This window comes from Sciurus carolinensis, chromosome 5 (genome assembly GCF_902686445.1).
Source record: "Sciurus carolinensis chromosome 5, mSciCar1.2, whole genome shotgun sequence".
In the NCBI taxonomy this organism is placed as follows: domain Eukaryota; kingdom Metazoa; phylum Chordata; class Mammalia; order Rodentia; family Sciuridae; genus Sciurus; species Sciurus carolinensis.
This window is the reverse complement of record NC_062217.1, coordinates 143,125,026-143,150,268: the sequence shown is the minus strand read 5'-3', so window position 1 is coordinate 143,150,268 and position 25,243 is coordinate 143,125,026. Positions and strand designations below refer to the sequence as shown.

General features: G+C 35.2%; 1 protein-coding gene across 2 annotated transcripts in view; it reads right to left on the bottom strand.

Moving 5' to 3' along the window:
• LOC124984740 (cytochrome P450 2C9-like) overlaps positions 1 to 25,243 on the bottom strand; it is a 49,234-nt gene that overhangs the window by 10,215 nt on the left and 13,776 nt on the right. The window contains exons 5-6 of one of the 2 annotated variants that reach the window (XM_047552738.1): positions 14,716 to 14,892; positions 1,772 to 1,913 (exon numbers count right to left, since the gene is read on the bottom strand). In XM_047552738.1, the coding sequence (XP_047408694.1) occupies positions 1,772 to 1,913; positions 14,716 to 14,892 (319 nt within the window). The remainder of the gene's footprint in view (positions 1 to 1,771; positions 1,914 to 14,715; positions 14,893 to 25,243) is intronic. The other variant, XM_047552739.1, reaches the window with a different exon arrangement.

Below are 25,243 nucleotides of genomic sequence, written 5' to 3'. Positions count from 1 at the left end.
TATGTTAATGTTTCAAACACTTAGTAATACTTTTCTAAATGTTTAAACTTCAGACTCTCTTATTTTCATTATCTTCCATCTCATCTGCTTTGTCTACTTAACATTGAAAATTGGTTGTTTCCTAGGCTTGCTGCCCAGAAGCCTCCCTTCAACTCCCACCTTTGTATCTAAGGTCCCTTCATTCCTAAAACCTGTGACTGCTTCTGCCTTGATTTTAAATATTTGGATGGAGTATATGCTCTAAAGTCTTCCTGTGAAAGTGTAATAGTGGAATAAATTTTGAAGCAAACATGGATCTAAAAACATGCTCCCTTTCTTTATGTTGATTTTTTTGTTTTGGTGTTCTTTGGGGTTTGATGGTTGGTTGCCTGGTTGGTTTGTGTGGGTTTTTTTTTTTTTTGTTTCCATTTGTTGTCTTGGGGATTGACCCAGAGGCCCTCGTCCTCTGAGCCACCACCACAGACCTCTACTTTTGAGACAGGCTGCCCTGGCTAGCCTTGCATTTGCCTAAACTTCCTGTTTCAACCTCCCAATAGCTGGGATTATAAACCTGTGCCACCACAATTGGTCCTTACATTTTTCATTAGCACACAAAATAACAGTTGCTCTTTAGAACTCTGATGTCCCTCTGATTCATAATTCCTTATATAAGACAGAATTTATTTCTGAAAGTTTATGTGATTTTTAAATTTACTTTGATGTTCTAAAATTGACTGCACAACTTCTTAGCTTCAATTCCTCTAGAAACCTCTCTTCCTATGAGAGGAAAACACTTAACTGCTCAAAGGAGTTGTACCTGAGCATAGAGAGGCTCCTACATAATGCCTAAATTTTCCCCTAACTTGATTGACATATGGTGCTTCTAAACCTTGAACTTCATCGATAATTTTTGGTACTCAGACTAGCTCTTCCACACCAATAAAACTTCTTCTGACATAAAGGCTACAGCTTGATCCTCTCTGTAGAGTTCTGTTCCTTATTTCTGCCTCTGTGTTTCAGAAATTTGTCGAATTTTGTTGAGCCTTTTCTTTACTCCTCTTCTCCCACATTAACAGGAGTACTTCTCATTTGTAATTACCATATAATAGTTTTGATGGAGTCCTGAAACAGGAAAAGGTGGTGTTTGCTTATATTCTGCTATACATTACTGGCACTCTTTAAAGGTACATTTCTAAATAGATTTTTTGGTGAAAAATAAACTTAATAAAAACATACTTCTGGAATAATAAAATTCCTTTAGGCATATCTTCTAAGTAGCAACACTTATAAAAAGGTTATTTTTCTAACCTTTTAGAAAACTTTTCAGACACTAGTAATGCATCTGCAACCTCATTGATTTTCTACACTTTCTATTTATAAACATAAAGAATTTTTATTCTCTCTGTCTAGCACTAGAGCATATTTTCAGAATAAGGAAAGATTTCCACAGAAATCTTGCAAGAACACACCTAATATTCCAAGTGACTTTTCCTTGGAAAGACCAATGTGCAGTCTTAGGCCAACTCATGCTGGCTGTTGCATGCTGCAAATCACTTCCCAGTGGAATCCAGACATGAACAGAGCTCCACTGCTTTGCTACTGCCCATGCTGTCCTTCACTTCTCTGTCACTGTCCCCTACAGTGCCATGTTTTCTTTTTTTGTATCCCTTCACTAAATTTGGACAAATATAACTAGAAGCACAAAAACTTCAATATGGACACTTATATAAGAGAAATAGATGAGGACACTAGCAGAGTTATATTTCTGTTGTGAAATTCACCCTGCTCATACCTGTGACCTCTGGGTTCTTCAACAGGTGAAAGAGTCCATATCTCAGAGTGGTGCTTATTGTCTCTGACCCAGCTGCAAACAGGTCATTCACAAGGTTTACTAAGGCTTCAGTGGTAAATTCAGTCTGTGGATTGTCCTTTTCCTAGGAATAATCCAATGCACTTATTTCACAATTCATTTAGCTTTTAATTATAATAATTTCAAAAGAAATCAGGTGGTTATAAACATAAGTCAACATAGAAACAAAAGAATACAATTTTATAAAAAGAGTCTGTGTGGTAAGCTAAACTAGAAATTAATTGACCAGATTTCTATTTGTTACCCTCTTACCCCTTGTTGCCTAAAGATTCTGTTCCCCATCCTTTTTGTAAATAGGAAAGACATGCAAAGTATTTCTCTTTCCATTATTCTACATAAAATATAGACTCATAATGTAGTTAAGACAAAAATATATTTGAGATTGCAAGATTTAAGCATGAAGATAAAAACTAGTATATTAAGTACAATGTTTTAGTTCAATTTCTGTTGATACAACAGACTACCAGAAACTGGGTGATTATAAAGAATAGAGGTTTATTCTGTCCCAGCAACCTGTCAACACTGTTACATTGTGAACCAATTTTAATTATGCATTTTAAGCGGGAGAATTTAAATGAAACTGTAAGATATGGTGAAGAAAGATGGAAGGCACCTTAATCTCCAATGTTTCTGGGTTATTGTACTAACCCTAGTATAGCCCAACACAAAACTTCCTTGTATGTAAGATGAAAAAATTCACTATCCTAAGCACTGGCAAATAAATATTCTCTAACTTCTAGATAAAGATGATCATGATTGATCGCAAGAGGTAAATTGGTAAATTAGGGCTATATCATGGAAGGTAAAATAACAAATCAAGAATATGCACATTTCTTCTTCTGATAATTCACTTCAGCTCAGGATTTCCCACACACTCAATAAAAATTGGAAAATGTGCAAAGGCTAATATGACTATAGAGTATAAAACAGTCAAAAAGGGAATGAATTACAAAGACAGAATGTACTCCAGATGTGAGGTGACAGATAACTTGGCTTAGGAAAAAAATACAAGAATGAATTCCCCCTGAAATTTACCATGCTTTTAAGATACAAATTGAAAAAGGCACAATAAATATGAAGACAGAGAGGTTAGTTATTAACTGTTGATTTAGAATTAAGGAGAGCGTTGGGATGATGCACATTCTGAGGTTAAGGGGCTGACTCAATAGAGCTCTCATGTATTGTAAATTGAGAAATAGATAGTACCTGATAAGAACAACTAATTTTGATTTAGGAGTGAGTATATTATTTGACACAGACATGACATCATCATGGAATAATTTTAAATATTGACTACAGAAATATGAAAACATAGAATAACATTAAACCTTGAATTATATATAGAATATGAAATTTCATAAATACACCATAGGAAAAATTCATTTTCTGCAGCTTATAAAATATCAAGGTGGGCTATAGGATGTTCAATATTATATAATCAAATTTAGAGAATCGGTTATCTCAATAGGCATATTGGACAAGGTAATATTGACTTTACCTAACTTTTTGAGATTGTCAATCAAAATTTCCAAGAAGATACAAATAGGAGCATATTCCGTGGCATGGAGTAAAATATTCAGTATAGATAAGATCAAACTACTGAAAATAAGTAAAACAGAAGACCAGAGGAACTCACAATATTGTAGTAGTTCCCTTAGCATCATTGAAAACATCAGTTCTACACAGAAAATCTCAGGCAAGAAGACTGTGGGAAATTTTCATAGAGCTAGCACACAGGTGAATATCAAAACTGTCATGTTCTCCAGCAAAAGAGAATGAATAAAAGCAACAGACAGTTGCAGAAATCAGGGAGTGGTGGCTCAGTGGAGAAGGAGAAGCTCCACTCCATGAGACAAATGAATCTCTCTCACCAAGTTTAAGAAAAGCAGACATCATTGTTTAACACAGCCACATCTGAGCAGAAAACAAACTCAGATGACATGATCTTTTACTTAGAAGTATACCCTATCCAAAAATAACACAAAATAAAACAACAACATCATCACCAAAAAATAACAAGAGGTGTAGAACTGATTTTTTAAAAATCATGAATGTAGCAGGATACAAGATCAACATGCAAAAATCAATAGATTTCCTGTACTGTATTAATAAATCTTCCTAGAAAGAATTCAGGAATACCATTCCATTCAAAATAACCTCAAAAACTCAAATTGAGTTTAGAATAAATCTATCCAAGGAAGTGCAGCTCTCTTCACTTAATATCATAGAATGCTAAAGAAAGTAATTTGAGAGAACCACAGAAGATGGAAAAACTACCCATATTTTTGAACAGGCAGAATTAACATTATTTAACTGGTGATATTATATAAAAATGAGATTTAGGTTTAGTGCAATCTTGATCAAGATACAAATGGTATTCTTCACAGATCAAGGAAAATCATTTCTAATATTAACAAGACTCAGGACATCCAAAGCAATAATGAGCTATAAGAATAATTCTGGAAGCAACACAATACATACTACAAATTATACTACAGAGTATTAGTAATAAAAATAGCATAGTATGGCAAAAAAAGAAGGCATAAAATCCAACAATACAGAGACAAATCCACATAGACACAGTCATCTGGTGCTTGACAAAACTGCCAAAAACATATGTTGGAGAACAGATACTATTTTTAACCAAGGACGCTGAGAAAACTGGTTATTGATATGTAGAAGATTAAAACTCGATTACTGTCACTCACCCTCCACAAAAGTAAACTCAAATAGGATCAATGAGAGAGGCATTAGATCAGAAACTATGCAACAGGTAAAAGAAAACATAAGGTCAGGATTTAACATATTGGCATAGGTACCAACTTCCTGATTAAGATATCTAAAGCTCAAGTAACAAAACCAAGAATCAATAAATGTGATGGCTTCAAATTAAAACTATTCTTCACAGCAAAAGGAAAACAAGAGCATGAAAATTCTAGAGATTTGAAGAATATCTGTTCCAGGTGTTCTACTGACAGGGGATTACTATCCAAAATTTAAAATATCTTTAACACCAAACAAACAGATAACACAATCAGAATTGGACAAATAAACTAAGCAGACATTCCTCAAAAGAAGAAATGTAAATGGCCTACAAATATATAATAAAAATGCTCAGCATCCCTGGTGATAGAAAAATGCAAATCAAAGTTATATTGAAATATTATCACACTCCAGTTAGTATGTCAACCATCAAGAATATCCATGTTTATAGCAGTACAATTCACAATTACCAAGTTATAGAACCAATCTAGATGTCTTCAATAGACAAGTTGGTAATGAATATTGATAAATACACACAATAAAGTTTTATTCTACCATAAAGAAGAATGAAATTGTGTCACTTGTTGGTTAATGGATTAAACTGGAGGACATCATGCTAAAAAATATCCTGACTCTTAAAGTCAGAAGATCCTTGTTTTGCTTATATGTAGAGTGTAGAGAGATAAAGAAGTAGAATGGAAAATAATAGAGTAAGAGGATCCAGAGGGAGAAAAGAGGGGAGGACATGGTGAATTACTAGAGCACCAAATCTACCAAATTATGCTCTGTTCATGAATGCACCATACTAAAATGTTCATGTATATGCAGGATTTAATGGTATGTTCACACGTGTGTGTGTGTATGTGTATGTGTGTGTGTGTGTGTGTGTGTGTGTGTATACACACACATACATTTACACATAGCTCATCAACAGCAAGCTAAGCTAGATTTAGAAATACCCAGCATCCCCCAATGGAGACAGTTAAAGTAGGAAAACAAAGAAGTCTAAAAAATTTTTAAAAATAAAACTGTTTGAACTTCTTAAGTGTCAAATGAGTAATCCCTGAAGTTTATCTTTTTCTTTAAAAAAAAAGACCCCTTTTGTCACTTGCATATAATACTGGGTATTGGTACACTGGGTTTTAGAATACACAAGACCAATAGCCATTTTTGCTCTTCTATTCACTGGGTTGGTGAGGGCCCAAGCTGTGACTCAGTCTGGGCACAGAGAGGATGTAAAATAGAATGGACAAGATGATCTTCATCTCAGAAGATTCTGGAACAAAAACATTGGAGGAAAAGGTCTCTATTTCAAAAACATGAGATAGAAAAATTACTTTTTCAATAGGACCGATATTGCCTCAACTACTTGGTAAAAACTGTTTCCTACTGTCTGCCCAAATTTTGTGTTTTGTCAGAATTATCTCTCATTTTGTGTATTTTGTCAATTAATTCAATCATCTCTTAACATACCTTTTCTTCTCTTTGGTGTGCATTTCCTTCCCTCATCCTTCATCCTTTATATTTAAACCATTTTAACTTGTGTCTCCATTGCCTACACCACACACTTCTTTTTTTCCATATATATATTCTACTTCTTTATTTGTTATTTGCACATTTTATCCCTTTTTCATTAAAATTTAGTGTACTATTAAATCTTAATTTTCCCTGCCTATTGCAAATCAATACTCTTTGGTCAATAGAGATGTAGTGGCCAGTTATAATAACTTCTGTGAACATTAGGTTGATATATGGCTTGGTCTTAAATTACCATTGCTAAGTGACTACTCTCTCCTTTCAAAGTTGTAGCAATGATTGAATTAAAATTTTAACATGCTAATTTGATGTGTTGAAACTACGTCAGAGGCACAATACTGAGATGTAACTACTTACAATGGAACCTCACTTAAAAGAGAAAGAGGATTCCATCTCAACAGATCTACAAAACAGGACCGAAGATAATATTAGTAAACAGGTCATCTAAAAAACATATATAACTTACCAATAGCTGAATTTACCCATGTAGATGCAAATGAAGTGTCAAAGAATTAAAAACGTTAATGGTTAAAATGATCAATGAACTAAATGAAGATATAAGTAAAAAAGGGGAGAGAAAATATAAGACATGAAATGCATTTCAAAGAGCAGATAGAGATTTTGCAAAAACAATGTACAGAAACCCTGAAAAAGTAAGTAAATCTAATATTCAGGAAAAAGTCTCACCAATAAATTTAGACCACATAGAAGACAGGATTTCAGAGATTCAAGACAATGTGTATGAACTTTAAAACTCAGACACCAAAAAATAAAAGAAATGAAAAAAAAGAAAATGATCACAAGTTAAAGAAAACTGGGACAACTCTGAGAGACCAATCTTAAGAATCATTGGGATCAAAGAGAGAACTGAGATTAAATCTAAAGGAATGAATAACCTTTTCAGTGAGATATTTCAGAGAAATTTCCACACCTGTGGAGTGTGAGGAGCTCCACATAGGACACATTCAGAACCCCAAACAAACAAGATCAAAAAAGAACCTCTCCAGGACACATCACACTTCAACACCTGTCATACAGAACAGAAGAATTTTAAAAGTCTAAAATTGTTGAGGGTCATCTTGGACAAGATGGCACCTGGCAGCAAGCCAAACGGCGCTGGCTGCAAAAATGAGGAAGTACCCAAAAAGGCTGTTTGCTGTTACTAGTTCCTTGGAGACTGATGACTTGTTAACGCCAGGCTCAAGAATTGGCTATCTAGTATCATGCCGCGTGTGGACAGCTTGTGATTTATATAGTGTTATGCTGGCATTCCTCTGCATGCTCTCCTGTGTGAGAGAAAGCTTTGCTATAATTGGCTGATGAGCTAGGAACCTGGGAGAGGAGAGAGGGAGAGAGAAGAAGAAGGAAGACAGAGAAAAAAGGAGACAGAGAAACAGGGAGGACGCAATAAATCTCGTCAAACTAAAGATTAGTGGTGTCTCCTTTCTCCATGCCGGTTCCACTGGACGGAACATAAAATATAATATTATGTCACATTGAGAGGTATTCCAGACAGAAATACTGCTGATTTCTCAGTTGAGAATGTAAAAGAGAAGAGAAATTGAAATGGTGTCTTCCAAGAACTGACAGAAAATAATTGCTAATCAGGATTACCATATGAGGCAAAACTAGCCTTCAGAATTGAGGAGAAATAGTAAAACTTTCAAAATGGGAAGAAAATAAAAGAATCCATGACAATTTGGGGAGCCAGTTGTAGAATGTTATGATTTAGTGCTGAGGGATTCGCCAAAAGATTATATATGAGAAAATGAAAGATTTTCAAAGATGGAATGATTCAAAAATGAGAGGTATAAAACAATCATTTCATTAGTCACTGATGTGGGTTCACTGAGCAGGAACTGTGGGCAGGTAAGATAAGACTGAAGGAAGGAGGTTACTGGGAGTGTGAATTGGGATTTATATTTTGTCCTTGGTGAGCAGATGTCTCTAGCCTCCTGCTTGCCATGCCCTGAGCTGGTTTCCTCCACTATGTTCTTCTGCCAAGATGTTCTGGCTTATCGTGAGCCCAGAGCTATTGAGTCATCCAACCATGGGTTGTCCCTCTGAAACCATGAGTCAAAATAAGCATTTCATCTTCTATCTTGTTTTGTCAGGACTTTTGATCCCAGAAACAAAAAAAGGTGGCTAACAAAGATGAGAGTAAATAAACTCTCACATTAATAGACATAGAATGGCAGATTGGATTTAAAAATAGGACTCAACTATATACTGTTTTCAAGAGACTCATCTTAAAGGCAAAGATACATGTAGGCTAAAAGTGAAAGACTGGAAAAATATTCCATGAAAATGGAGAAAAAAAAAAACAAGAGGCAAGTCATACTGGTAGAAAATAATTCACAGAAAAGGTAAGGATAGTGTTTATACCTCAAATATCAGTGAACCTAATTATATAAAGCAGATACTGCTCAAGTTAAAGATCCAAATAGGGCACAATACAACAATATTGAGTAATTCAACACACCTCTCTCCCCATGAGATAGGTCATTCACACATAAAATCACTAAAGACTCTTTAGACATAAAAATATTATAAATTAAATGGACTAGCAGACATTCATAGAATATTTCATTAAACAACAGCTAAATTCAACTTTTTCTTAACTACTCATGGAGCTATCTCCAATTTGCCCATATGATATGAAACACAGAAGTAAGTCTTAGCAAATATTCTTCTTAAATTCCTGTAATCCCTTCCATCTAAACTATCAGGTTACCATGGAATTAAATTAGCAAGAAATCAACCAGAGAAATTACATATGGACATGAAGATTCAATAATTCAATCTTAAATGATGAATTCATCATTGAGAGAATGATGGGACTAATTTAAAATTCCTAGATTCAAATTATAATAGGGATAAAAAATACAAGAATTTCAGAAACACTAGTAAAGCAGTTCTAAAATGAGAGATTATAAACTATGAATTAATACATTAAAAAATCAGAAAAATCCCAAATAACCTAATAATGCATCTCCAGGCTGTAGAAAATTAAAACACAATCCCAAATACTGAATAAAGAGGGAAATAATGAAGGTGCAATATGAAATTTAAAAGAAATTTAAAAACTACAAAAAGCTATAAAACAAAGACTTGATTCTTTGAAAAGAGTAACAAGACTGATAAACGTTATCCAAACTAAGCAAAACAGAGAACACAGGAAGTACTAAAATTAGAAATGAAAAATGAGCAATGCCAGAAATCTCTGAAATCCAGATGATTATTATGGACTACATTGAGATATCATATTCCAATAAATTAGAAAATTGAGAAGAAATGGACAAATTCATACCCAGAAGTGAACTACAAAAATTGAAACAACAAGATATAAAAAAGTCAATCACGTCATTTGTATCCAATGAGATTGAAGCAATGGCATAAAGCCTTCCAGAAAAGAAAAACCCAAGACCAGATGGGTTCTTCCCTGAATTCTACCAGACTTTTAAAGAATTAGTGCAGCTCTTTCTCACAATATTACATGAAATAAAAAGTGTGAGGGGAGGGGGATAACTCCCAATTCATTTTATAAAACCCACACCACCATGATCCCAAAACATATAAGAACACTCCATGGAAAGAAAACTAGGATCTAATAACACTGATGAACATAAATGCAAAAATTCTTAATAAAATTTTGACAAATCATGTTAGAAACCACAATAACATTGTAAGGTCAAATGTTTTACCTGAGATGTGGAGAATGACATATAATGGGGTTTGAGGGGTGGGGAATGAGAGAGTAATGGGTGAACTTCAGAATATGTAGAGGGCAATGAGAGGGAGGGGGTATGAAAGATTGTAGAATGAGATCAACATCATTGTGCTATGTACATGTATGATTAGGTGAATAGTTTGGATCTACATTGTGTAAAACCATAGAAGCAAAATGATATGCCCCATTTGTGTACAATGAATCAAAATACAGTCTGTAAAAATAGACAGGTAGATCAATGGTACAGAATAGAGGACATGGACACAAACCCAAATAAATACAATTTTCTCATACTAGACAAAGGTTCCAACAATATGCAATGGAGAAAAGATAGCCTCTTCAACAAATGGTGCTGGGAAAACTGGAAAACTATATGCAATAGAATGAAACTAAACCCCTATCTCTCACCCTACACAAAACTCAACTCAAAATGGATCAAGGACCTCGGAATCAGACCAGAGACCCTGCATCTTATAGAAGAAAAAGTAGGTCCAAATCTTCAACTTGTTGGCTCAGGATCAGATTTCCTTAACAGGACTCCCATAGCACAAGAAATAAAAGCAAGAATAAACAACTGGGATAGATTCAAACTAAAAAGCTTTCTCTCAGCAAAGGAAACTATCAGAAATGTGAAGAGAGAGCCTACAGAGTGGGAGAATATCTTTGCCAACCATACCTCAGATAGAGCGCTAATTTCCAGAACCTATAAAGAACTCAAAAAACTCTACACGAAGAATACAAATAATCCAATCAACAAATGGGCTAAGGAAATGAACAGACACTTCACAGAAGAAGATGTACAAGTAATCACCAGATATATGAAAAAATGTTCAACATCCCTAGTAATAAGGGAAATGCAAATCAAAACCACCCTAAGATTTCATCTCACCCCAATTAGAATGGCGATTATCAAGAATACAAGCAACAATAGGTGTTGGCGAGGATGTGGTGAAAAAGGAACACTCATACATTGCTGGTGGGGTTGCAAATTAGTGCAACCACTCTGGAAAGCAGTGTGGAGATTCCTCAGAAAGCTTGGAATGGAAACACCATTTGACCCAGCTATCCCACTCCTTGGCCTATACCCAAAGGACTTAAAATCAGCATACTACAGAGATACAGCCACATCAATGTTCATTGCTGCTCAATTCACCATAGCCAGATTGTGGAACCAACCTAGATGCCCTTCAGTTGATGAATGGATAAAGAAACTGTGGCATATTTATACAATGGAATATTACTCCGCAATGAAGAATGATAAAATTATGGCATTTGTAGGCAAATGGTCGAAATTGGAGAATATCATGCTAAGTGAGATAAGCCAATCTCAAAAAACTAAAGGACAAATGATCTCGCTGATAAGCGGATGAGGACATAATGGGGGGTGGGAGGGGCTAGCATTAGGTTTAGGGTTAGGTTTAGAGTTAGGCTAAGGAGAGCAGTAAGAATGAAGGAAAGAAGGACTGTGTAGAGGGAAAAGAGGGGTGGGAGGGGTGGGAGGGGTGGGGGGGGAGGGGAAAAATATAATAAACATCATTACCCTATGTAAACGTAAAAAAAATAAAAAAAAAAAATTAAAAGCTAAATAAAAAATAATAATAAAAAAAACTGAGCTGCAAAAATAAAATAAACTGAAAAAAAAAAAAAAAGAAAATGGCTAATTTACACAAGCAGGAGACAGGACACTTTTAAGGACCTATGAAAACATTTTAATGTCTTTTAAAAAAATCAGAAGAAAAAAATGAAAATAGGGCAACATGGATCATATTTATTTTTATGCAAATAAAGTTATAAATGCCTATATGGAAAAAATAAATAAATTTTAAAAATTTAAAAAAGAAAATAAAACAATTATACATGGCAACAAGTTTGTTTTAATCCAGGGATGCAAGAATGGTTCAACACCTACAAATCAATAAACATAACTCATTACATAAATTGAATTAAGGAATAATAACCACATGATAATCTCAATGGTGCAGAAAAACACTGTGGCAAAATCTAGTACCTATTCATGTTAAAAATACCAAAGAAAGTAAAGATAGAAAGTACTTCTCTAAATTTCAGGAGGACTGCATATAACAAACTCAAATCCAACATATAATGAATGTTAAATGATTGACAATATTTTTTCCTACACTCAGGAAAAAGACAAAGATGTCCATTGTTCCTACTTCTATTCAATAAAGTATTTGATATTGTAGACAGAGCAATTAGGCAAGAGAAAGAAATAAATGTGATATAAATAGGAAAGAAAGAAGTCCAATTATCACTGTTTGCAAATAATATGATTCTATATTTGGAAGACCCAAAAAAGTTCACCAGAACAAAAATAAATCCATTGAAAAACAAACCAGAAATACAATTCCATTCACAATAACCTAGAAACAAAGAAACCAAAATCCAAAATCCTAGGAATGAGTCTAACTGAAGAGAAGAAATATTTCTATAATTAAAATTACACAACATTGAGGAAAGAGAATGAAGAAGACCTTAGAAGAAGGAAGGCTTCCCATATTCTTAAGTAGTCTAGATTCACATTATCAAAATGACCATATTACCACAGCAATCTGTAGATTCAGTGAAATTCCAATCAAGATAACAATGTCATTCTTCACAGAACTGGAAGAAAAGGTCCTAAAATTCAGGAAGAAAAATAAAAGACCTAGAATATCTTACGCAATATGGACTGATAAAAACAATGGTAGAGATATCACAAAATGTAATATCAAATTTTGCTATAGTGCTCTGGCAACAAAAACTACATTGTGGTGTCATGTAGACTAATGGAAAACAAATCATCAAGAGAAAGCCACATGGATACAGTGATCTGATCCTTGACAAAGGTGTCAAACACATACATTAGAGAAAAGGCAGCTTTGTTTTGTTTAACAAATGGTACTGAGGAAACTAGATATCCATAGGTAAATGAATGATAGTAGATTCCTCTCTTTCATCCTGCTCGTAGGTCATCTCAAATTATATCAAAGACCTAGAAATTAGACCAGAAACACTGCAATTGCTGGAATAAAACAGAAGGGGAACACTCTAACTCATAGGTGTAGGCATTGACTTCTACAATAAGAATCCTAAAATGTGATAAAGAAAATAAAAAATTAATAAATGTGATGGCATCAAATTACAAAACTTCTGTACAACAAAGGAAATAAAAAAGAATGTGAATAGACAACCTACAGAATAGGAGAAAAAATCTTTGCCAGCTATTCATTCTGAAGAAGGTTAATATTCAAGATATGTAAAAAACATAAAAGTTTAACATCAAAAAACACAAATGAACCAACTAATAATCACACAAATAAACACACGCTTCTAAAAAGAAAAAATACAAATGCTAAACAAGTATGTGAAAAAATATACAGCATGTTTAACAATTAAGGAAATTGAAATTGAAATGACAATGAGATTTCATCTCACTCCAATTAGAATTTCAGTCATCAGGCACACAAAAAATAATAAATGGGGATATGATATGGAGGAAAAAAAAACACTTTCACACACTTGGTAGGATTGTAAATTAAAATAATCACTATGAAAATCACTATGGAGATTCTTCAAAATGGTAAAATTGGAAAAATGAAATGACCAAGCTATCCAACTCCTTGGTATTTATCAAAAAGAATCAGTCACATACTCTAGCAATACATGCATGCCCATTTATAGCAGTACAGTTCACAACAGCCAAGTTATAAAATCCACGTAGGTATCCTTCAACAGATGGATGGGTAAAGATAATGTGGTAATACAATGGGAATTTTCTCAGTCTTAAAGAATGAAATGTCATCTCCAAGGGAACAGATGGAATGAAGAACATAATGCTAAGTGAGATAAGCCAAACTCAGAAAGTCAAGGGTCCCATGTTTTCTCTCACATCTGGCAACTAGACAGAAAGGAAAGGTAAAGGGACCTCATCAAAATGGAAAAAAAGACCAGAACAGAAGAAAAAGGGAATGGGGAAGGGAGAAAAAGAAGAAAATGGGAAGTATGGGGGACAGACACTGACAAATTCGTGCTATATCATTGTATGAATGTAGCACAATTAATCCTAATCTTATAATAATTATATTGGATCAATAAAATTCATTTAAAAAGATTATAGTACAGGAGTAATGACCCTAAGATGGTGGAGTAGGAAGTTCCAGGTGTCAGTCCTTCCAGAAAAACAACTACTGACCGAGTATGAACTGTCTGAAGCAACTCTTTTCAAACTCTGAAATCTGGTTAAAAATGATAATATCCAGAGAAATATTTGATAAAGTAATATTCTAAAAAATCTCAGTGTCTCACATACCAGCTACTCTTCCCCATAGAGCAGAACCCACTGCAGAAAACTGTGAGGACAGATTCTAAGTCCTGTTACATCTTGTTGGTGCTAGAATGGGAAACAGGGATTGTTCCTACAAAAATCTCCCTTGTATGTTTTGGTCACTTGATCTTGAACAAGGAGAAGCCATTACACAGACTGGCCATTAGGTACTTTCCCTTTCTCCCAATCATTTCAATTTGGATTTCATGGCTCCAATTTTATATTTTCTAATTTGTTTATGAATATTTCCTTTTCACCTCAGGGGTCAATTTTGTCTTTCTTCAGGTATATTTATTAATGTCTTTAGAACAGTGTTTCCTGTATTCTAAGTATTTAATGATTCAATTTTATTTCTTCATTGATAATTCATAGATCTTTAAAGACAAGATATGCATAAAGAGTTTGTCAGGAATGTCTTTCCTGACCATGTGACTAGCCCTAGTAACCACAGAATTAATCAATGAAACACAAAACATAGAAGCAATCAGATAACAGTTGTGATTCATATTCTACCTCTTCCATTTTGATCAGGAAGCAGTCGATGAAGTCCCGAGGACTGTTCATATCCAGGGATTCTTGGTGTTCTTTTATTTTCTCCAAAAAATACTGTTTCATATCTGCAACATTCTTAAAAAATGTTTTATGACTCCCTGGGAAATAATCAATGAGTACAGGAAAATTGTTGCAGACCTACAAAATAAAAATATATTTTAGCTAGAAACATATAAGAAAAACAAGCATATTATCCTTAGTCCCTTGTAGAAACTATAGCTTTAAAAAAACTAAAAAAGGTCTCCACCTTCATGGAGAACTGTACATGTTAAAAATTCTCATGCTTATAGAAAGATTTGAGAGAGAGAATTATGATCACAGGATCAGAAACGATAACCCTTTGCTGTACTCATACATAATTTTTAGAGATAAAAATACAAATATATACATTTTCTCCTTTTTCCCTACAATATGTAAATATGGATTAGCATGATTTACTATGATTGATGCTTTGAAGATGAGAACAGAGTTGAAGGGACTTTGGGTAACCAGAGAAAGAGTACAAAGCTTGATAATAGAGAATTATGTTCAATGGGTACAGGGCAGAGAACAGGGTGGGAGAAGAGGGTAGGAAACAGGGAAGTGGTGGGGACTGATTTAGAATGTATTATATTCCATGCTTTTATAATTCTGTCAAAATGAATCTTATTGTTATGTATACTAAAAAGAACTAATAACAATTTTAGTAAATTAAAAAATAAAGAGCACAATGCTGTTCTCTGCTTTTCCTTATATGAAGCAGCCTCAAAAATAATGTAATTACCATAGATTAGGGGAGGTTTGGAAAATACTATGAAATGCAATTGGGCATTCTATGAAAGAAGTAACTGTGCACAACAGTTAGGAGTCAATTTACTTTAAGATAAGCATAGGGTAAAACTGCTTGTTCAGGGTCCTACACACTAAAATGCAATCATTTCATTAGACTAGCCCTACTACCTTGTCAGGTCAGATGCCATCTGAAGCATTGTTATGGTTTAGATGAAAATTGTCTGCCAAGAGTTCATGTGTGAAAAAATGAAAGAGGGTGTAGAAGTAAAAGGGTTGAGTCGGGAGAGCCTTAAACTAATCATAGCGTTAGTCCACAGATAGGGATTATTTTGGGGTTAACTCTGGGCAGGTGTGGCTAAAGGAGGGGGGTTACTGGGAATGTGCCTTTGGCGTATATGTTTTGTTCATGGTGAGTGGGGTCTGTGTGCTTCTTAATCATATGTCCTGAGTTACTTTTCCCACCACGCCCTTCTGCTATTTTGCTCACCTCAAGACCCAAAGAATGGGTCCAGTCTTCTATGAACTGAGCCCTAAAACTGTAAGCTCCAAGAAACTGTTCTTCCTCTGGCCTTTTGGTCACAGCTGTGAAAACACTGTCTACAACAAACATCAATAATCTCTACCCAGTTTAGTTTCCTTGCAGCATCTATACTCTCTTTTCCCTCTTTAATATTACAAATGAAGGTATTGAGTGTGTGTGTGTGTGTGTGTGTGTGTGTGTGTGTGTGTGGCTGATATTTTATTTTGACATTGTTATAAATAAATAAAATTTATCCTAATTCAGTCCCCAGTACTTTTCCTCTTCCACTCTTCCTCCCACCACTGTTCCCTTCCCTCTACTCTTCTGATCTTTCTGCTATTTTACTTATCATTTTTTAGATTAGTGGCTTCTGTATGTACATGATGGTGAGAGTCACTGTAGTATATTTGTATGTGTTCATGGGAATGTTAGGACAGATTCAATCCACTGTCTTTTTCTATCCCCCTTCTCCTACTGCACTGATATTGTTTCTATTCTTTCTCTTTTTTCTGACCCACCTTAGTTTGGATTAGCTTTTGCATATCAGAGAAATCATGTGATCCTTGGTTTTGTGAAACTGATTTATTTTAGTTAGCATGGTACGTCTCCAGATCTATCCATTTACTTGCAAATGCCATACAGTCATTCTTTCTTATGACTGGATATATAACACATTTTCTCTGTCCCCTCATCTGTTCAAGTTCACTTAAGTTTCTCCATAGTTTAGTTACTGTGAATTGCACTTCTATAAACATTGATCTTGTTGCATCACTGTACAATGATGATTTCAAATCCTTTTATACATATCCAGGAGTGGGATAACTGGTCAAAGTGTGGTATCATTCCAAGTTTTCTGAGGTATCTCCATACTGCTTTCCACAGTGAATGTAACAATTTGTAGTCCCACCAACATCATATGAGTGTACCCTTTTCCCCATATCCTCCCCAACATCTCCTATGACTTGTATTCCTGAATAATGCCATTCTGTCTGGTTTGAGATGAAATCGTGGTGTAATTTTTATTTGCATTTCTCTAATTGCTAGAGATGTTGAACTTTTTTCATATATTTGTTGAACATTCATATTCCTTCTTTGGATAAGTGTCTGTTTAGTTCTCTTTACCATTTATTGATTGAATTATTTGATGTTTTGTTTTTTGACTTCCTTGTATATCCTGGAGATTAACATTCTGTCTGAGGTACATGTGACAAAGATTTTCTTCCTTTCTGTAGCACTTTCTTCACGTTCTTGATGGTTTCCTTTGCTGTGAAGTTTTTAGTTTCATACCATCCCATTTTATTGGTTCTTGATTTTACTTCTTGCACTTCTGAAGTTTCATTTAGAAAGTCAGTTCATAAGCCTACATGATAGAGAAAGGCCTCCATTTTTCTCCAGTAAGTGCATTTTTCTGGTTTAATGCCTGGGTCTTTGATTCACGTTGAGTTTGGTTTTGTGCAGGTGAGAGATAGGGGCTCAATTTCATTCTACTACTTTTACTTTTGCAGTTTCCCCTTAACTGTTTGTTAAAAAGGCCATCTTGATCACAGATCCAAGATGGCAGACTAGAGGGGGACTGCGTTCTTTGTCACCTCGTAACTCTGGTTTGAGCAGAGGATATCTGTTTCTTGGTGAGGCAGTTTTTGCTGTTTATTAATCCCTGCTGTTTACCCCACTTGTCTACTGTGATCACCTGCAGTCTGCCAGCATATTGATGCCTTTTTTGAGTGCAGATTGCTCACTGGCTTGCACCTATCATCCGACATTTGCTTCCCTCTTGCCTGTCCATTACCTGCCTTACACCTATCCATCACCCACCCCAGGATTCACCTCCCAATCATCCAACAACCGTCAGCAAACTGATTGCCAACCGCCAGTGGAGCGCCAGCTGCCTGCTGTTGCCTGGAAGTTCACTTGACAGTACCTGCAGGTTTGATTACACATGGCTGCTGCCATTTTGAGACAACAGTCAGGCCCTGTAGGACCCCTGGCCGGACTGACTGAGCCCCGTCTCCAGGATCCCTCAGCCCAACCAATCACTCCCTGCCTATTGGGCCCTCACATCAACTAGCTGTTCCCTGCCACCAGGACCTCCACACCAACTGACTGTGCTCTATCACCGGGACCCCAGACCAACTGATTACACCGGGCCTCCAGGATCCTGCAACCACACCAAACACACTCGATCTCCAGGACCCCTACCTGACCAACCGCACCCTACCTCCAGGACTTCCAGCTGACCAAATCCACACCCTGAGCTGCAGTTCCCCATTTGTCAACACATTTGGAAGCCATAGTGGCCATCTTGGATAATCCTGGAAGCCGTAGCTCCAGTCTTTAGGTGGGGCAAATCCCATCCTGAGACGCCTGCTGGAGACCTGAAGCTCATTGTCACATACCTCTCATGCACCAGGCTACTGAACACTGGGAGGTTTGAATACTATATGACTGTTATAGTGTAGATTTTCTTTTTTCTCCTTATTGGACAATTTTAAGTTTTTATTTCTTTACTTTTCTTGCTCTCTTTTCCTTTTGTTTACCTGTTCCCTCAGAGTCTCTGTCTCCCTTCTCCCTTTTTGCATGCTAACATCCAATTTCTTTTTTATACACTTACCCTTTCTATTATCTAGAACTTCTGTATATTCTTTTCTTATCCCATTAACAGTTACATCCTACATCCCTCTGCATCCTCTTTGTCCTCCATTAGAAACTGCAGACCTTATTGAAAATCTGTTTGTTATACTGAGGATAATATTTGAACTCATTCTGTTTACTATGACAATATTGTTAACATCCTCATAGGGGCTATTTGGTCTAGGATTGCAAAGTGTCTGAATTAGGCATTGCAAATATTGATCTCCCCTTAAAGAAAAGGTTTTGGAAACCTATAGGGCAACTATAAGCCTATAGGGGGGAATCTGCAATACCCCAGATACATGAACAACATGAAAAAACAAGGGAATAAAATGATCCAAACAAATCTAGATTCTATATTAATAGAATCCAATGACGGTATGTTAGAAGAAATGTCAGAAAAGGACTTCAGATTATATATGATTAAGATGATTTTTGAAGCAAAGGATGAGATAAGAGCAAATGCAGGCAATGAATGATAATACTAATAAGCTGAAAGAGCAACTGCAGGAAGCAAAAGATCATTTCAACAAAGAGATAGAGATTCTCAAAAAAAAAAAATACAAATGGAAATCCTTGAAATGAAGGAGACAATAAACCAAATAAAAAGCTCAATGGAAAGCATCACAAAAAGACTAGACCACTTGGAAGACAGAACCTCAGAAAATGAAGACAAAATATTTAATCATGAAATAAAGTTGCTCAAACAGAGAAGATGGTAAGAAATCATGAACAGAATATCCAAGTAGTATGGGACATCATGAAAAGACCAAATTTAAGACTTATTGGGATTGAGGAAGGCACAGAGAAACAAACTAAAGGAATGAACAGCCTATTCAATGAAATAATATCAGAAAATTTCCCAAGCCTGAAGAATGAAATGGAAAATCAAACACAAGAGGCTTACAGAACACCAAATGCACAAAATCACAACAGATCCACACCAAGGCACATTATAATGAAAATGCCTAACATTCAAAATAAAGATTGGATTTTGAAGACCGTGAGAGTAAAGGGTCAGATTACATATAGGGGGAAACCAATACAGATAGCAGCAGACTTCTCAACCCAGACTCTAAAAGCTAGAAAGGCCTGGAAGAACATATTTCAAGCTCTGAAAGAACATGGTTGCCAACCAAGAATCCTATACCCAGCAAAACTAACCTTCAGATTTGAAGATGAAATAAAATCTTTCAATGATAAACAAAAGTTAAAAGAATTTACAAATAGAAAGCGTGCATGACAAAATGTTCTCAATAAAATATTCCATGAGGAGGAAATGAAAAACAACAATGGAGGTCAGCAAAGGGAGGAACTACCTTAGAGAAAAACCCACTCAAAGGAGAAACCAAGCCAAGTTGAAAACCAAAAATAAGCCCAACTGACTGGGAATGCAAATCATATCTCAATAATATCCCTGAATGTTAATGGCCTAAACTCATCAATCAAAAAACATAGACTGGCAGAATGGATTAAAAAGAAAGAACCAACAATATGCTGCCTGCAAGAGACTCATCTCATAGAAAAAGACATCCACAGATTAAAGGTAAAAGGATGGGAAAAAAACTACCATGCACATGGACTCAGTAAAAAGTGGGTGTTTCCATCCTTATATCAGATAAAGTGGACTTGAAGCCAAATTTATTCAGAAGGGATAAAGAAGGCGATTTCATACTGCTTAAGGGAACCATAAATCAGGAAGACATAATGATAGTAAATATTTATGCCCCAAAAAATGGTGCATCCCTGTACATCAAACAAATCCTTCTCAATTTCAGGAATCATATAGACCACAACACAATAATCCTGGGTGACTTTAACACACCACTTTCACCACTAGATAGATCTTCCAAACAAAAAACCAAACAAAGAAACCATAGAACTCAATAGCACAATCAATAACCTAGACTTAATAGATATATATAGAATATTCCATCCATCAATGAGTGAACTCACTTTCTTCTCAGCAGCACATGGAACCTTCTCGAAAATAGACCATATGTTAAGCCACGAAGCAGCCCTTAGGAAATGCAAAAAAATAGACATACTGCCTTGTGTTCTATCAGATCATAATGGACTGAGTAGAAATCAATGACAAAAAAAAAAACAGTAATTACTCCAACACCTGGAGAATAAATAATACGCTATTGAATGAAACATGGATAACAGAAAATATCAGGGAGGAGATAAAAAATTTCTTAGAAGTCAGTGAGAATGACAATACTACATATCAAAATCACTGGGACACTATGATAGCGGTACTAAGAGGAAAATTCATTGCATGCAGCACATTCTAGAAAAAAATGAAAATTCAACAACTAAATGACCTAACATTACAGCTCAAAACCCTAGAAAAGGAAGAACAGAATAACAGCAAAAGTAGTGGAAGACAGGAAATAATTAAAATCAGAGCTGAAATCAATGAAATTGAAACAAAAGAAACAATTCAAAAAATTGACAAAAGAAAAAGTTGGTTCTTTGAAAAAGTAAACAAAATAGACAAACCCTTAGCCACACTAACAAAGAGAAGGAGAGGAAACTCAAATTACTAAAATCCATAATGAAAAAGGAAATATCACGACAAACACCACTGAGATACAGAACATAAGGAGAAGCTACTTTGAAAATCTGTATTCCAACTAAATAGAAACTACCGAAGACATTGACAAATTTCTAGAGACATATGCTCCTCCCAAACTGAACCAGGAGGACATACACAATTTAAACAGATCAATAACAAGCAATGATATAAAATAAAATAAAATAAAATAAAAACCTACCTTCCAAGAAAAGCCCAGGACCAGACGAATTCTCAGCTGAGTTCTACAAGACCTTCAAAGAAGAACTCATTCCAATACTTCTCAAATTATTCCAGGAAATAGTAAAGGAGGGTACCCTTCCAAACTCATTCTATGAATCTAATATCATCCTCATACCCAAACCAGGCAAAGAAACATCAAGGAAAGAAAAGTTTAGACTAATATCCTTGAGGAATATAGATGCAATGATCCTTAACAAAATACTGGCCAACCGTATCCAAAAACATAGTAAGAAAATTGTGCACCACGATAAAATGTGGTTAATCCCTGGGATGCAAGGATGGTTTATCATCCATAAATCAATAAACATAATCCATCATATCAATAGACTTAAGGATGAGAACCATATGGTTATTTCAGTTGATGCAGAAAAAGCGTTCAACAACATACAACACCCCTTCATGCTCAAAACAGGGATATTAGGAACATACCCGAACATTGTAAAGGCTATTTATGCTAAGCCCATGGCCAACATCATTCTTAATGGAGAAAAACTGAAATCATTCCCTTTAAAAATGAGAACAAGACAGGGATGTCCTCTTTCACCACCTGTATTCAACATTGTTCTCGAAACTCTAGCCAGAGCAATTAGGCAGACCAAAGAAATTAAAGGGATAAGAATAGGAAAAGAGGAACTTAAGCTGTCACTATTTGTGGATGATAAGATTCTATATTTAGAGGATCCAAACAACTCCTCCAGAAAACTTCTAGACCTCATCAATGAATTCAGCAAAATAGCAGGCTATAAAATCAACACGCATAAATCTAAAGTATTTTTATACACAAGCAACGAAACAGCTAAAAGGGAAATGAGGAAAACAATTCCATTTGCAATAGCCTCAAAAAAAATAAAATACTTGGGAATCAATCTAACCAAAGAGGTAAATATCTCCACAATGAAAACTACAAAACATTGAAGAAAGAAATTAAGGAAGACCTTAGAAGATGGAAAGATCTCCCATGTTCTTGGATAGGCAGAATTAATATTGTCAAAATGGCCATACTACCAAAAGTGCTATACAGATTCAATGCAATTCCAATTAAAATCCCAATGATGTACCTTACAGAAATAGAGCAAGCTATCGTGAAATTCATCTGGAAGAATAAGAAACCCAGAATAGCTAAAGCAATCCTTAGCAGGAAGAATGAAATAGGGGGTATCACAATACCAGAACTTCAAATAAACTACAAAGCAATAGTAACAAAAACAGCATGGTTTTGGTACCAAAATAGATAGGTAGATCAATGGTACAGAATAAAGGACATGGACACAAACCCAAATAAATACAATTTTCTAATACTAGACAAAGGGGCCAAAAATATGCAATGGAGAAAAGGTATCTTCTTCAACAAATGGTGTTGGGAAAACTGGAAATCCATATGCAGCAGAATGAAACTAAACCCTTATCTCTCTCCCTGCACAAAAATCAACTTACAATGGATCAAGGACCTTGAAATCAGACCAGAGACACTTTATCTTATAGAAGAAAAAGTAGGTCCAAATCTTCAACTTGTTGGCTTAGGATCAGACTTCCTTAACAGGACTCCCATAGCCCAAGAAATAAAAGCAAGAATCAATAACTGGGATAGATTAAAACTAAAAAGCTTTCTCTCAGCAAAGGAAACTATCAGCAATGTGAAGCAAGAGCCTACAGAGTGGGACAATATCTTTGTCACTCATACTTCAGATAGAGCACTAATTTCCAGAATATATAAAGAACTCAAAAAACTCTACACAAAGAATACAAATAACCCAATCAACAAATGGGCTAAGGAAATGAACAGACACTTCACAGGAGAAGATCTACAAGCAATCAACAAATATATGAAAAAATATTCAACATCTTTAGTAATAAGAGAAATGCAAATCAAAACTACACTAAGATTCCATCTCACCCCAATAAGAATGGCGATTATCAAGAATACAAGCAACAATAGGTGTTGGAGAGGATGGGGGGGAAAAGGTACACTCATACATTCCTGGTGGGCTGCAAATTAGTGCAGCCACTCTGGAAAGCAGTGTGGATATTCCTTAGAAATCTTGGAATGGACCTACCATTTGACCCACTCCTTGGCCTATACCCAAAGGACTTAAAATCAGCATTTTACAGAGATACAGCCACATCAATGTTTATAGCTGCTCAATTCACAATAGCCAGACTGTGGAACCAACCTAGATGCCCTTCATTGATGAATGGATAAAGAAACTGTGATATGTGTATGTATGTGTATATATATATATATATATATATATATATATATATACACAATGGAATATTACTCAGCTATGAAGAATAATAAAATTATGGCATTTGCAGGCAAATGGATGAAATTGGAGAATATCATGTTAAGTGAGATAAGCCAATCTCAAAAATTCAAAAGATGAATGATCTCACTGATAAGCGCATGATGACACATAATGGGGGGTGGGAGGGGGGCAAAAATGTAGGGAGGAGGGACTGTATAGAGGGAAGAGAGAGGTGGAAGGGGTGGGGGCGAAGGAAAAAAAAAGAAAAAAAAAGAAATTAAAGGGATACAAATAGGAAAAGAGGAACTTAAGCTGTCACTGTATGGTGATGACATGATTCTCTATTTAGAGGATTCAAAACACTCCTCCAGAAAACTTCTGGACCTCATCAATAAATTCAGCAAAATAGCAGGCTATAAAATCAACACACATAAATTTAAAGCATTTTTATACACAAGCAATGAAACATCCGAAAGGGAAATGAGGAAAACAACTCCATTTGCAATAGCCTCTAAAAAGATAAAATACTTGGGAATCAATCTAACCAAAGAGGTAAAGATCTCTACAATGGAAACTACAAAACATTGAAGAAAGTAATTGAAGAAGACCTTAGAAGATGGAAAGATCTCCCATGTTCTTGGATAGGCAGAATTAATATTGTCAAAATGGCCATATTACCAAAAGTGCTATACAGATTCAATGCAATTCTAATTAAAATTCCAATGATGTACCTTACAGAAACAGAGCAAGCAATCATGAAATTCATCTGGAAGAATAAGAAACCCAGAATAGCTAAAGCAATCCTTAGCAGGAAAAATGAAACAGGGGGGTATCGCAATACCAGAACTTCAAATATACTACAAAGCAATAGTAAAAAAAATAACATGGTATTGGTAGCAAAATAGATGGATTAATGGTACAGAATAGAGGACACGGACACAAACCCAAATAAATACAATTTTCTCATACTGGACAATGGTGCCAAAAATATGCAATGGAGAAATGATAGCCTCTTCAACAAATGGTGCTTGGAAAACTGGAAATCCATATGCAGCAGAAGGAAACTAAACTCCTATCTCTCACCCTGGACAAAACACAACTCAATATGGATCAAGGACCTCAGAATCAGACCAGAGACCCTTCATCTTATAGAAGAAAAAGTAGGTCCAAATGTTCAACATGTCAGCCCAGGATCAGACTTCCTTAATAGGACTCCCATAGCATAAAAAATAAAAGCAAGAATCAATAACTGGGATAGATTCAAACTGAAAAGTATTCTCTCAGCAAAGGAAACTATCAACAATGTGAGGAGAGAACCTACTGAGTGGGAGAAAATCTTTGCCAGGCATAGTTCAGATAAAACACTAATTTCCAGAATATATAAAGAACTCAAAAAACTCTACAATAAGAATGCAAATAATCTGATCAACAATTGGTCTAAGGAAATGAACAGACACTTCACAGAAGAAGATCTACAAGCAATCAACAGATATATGAAAA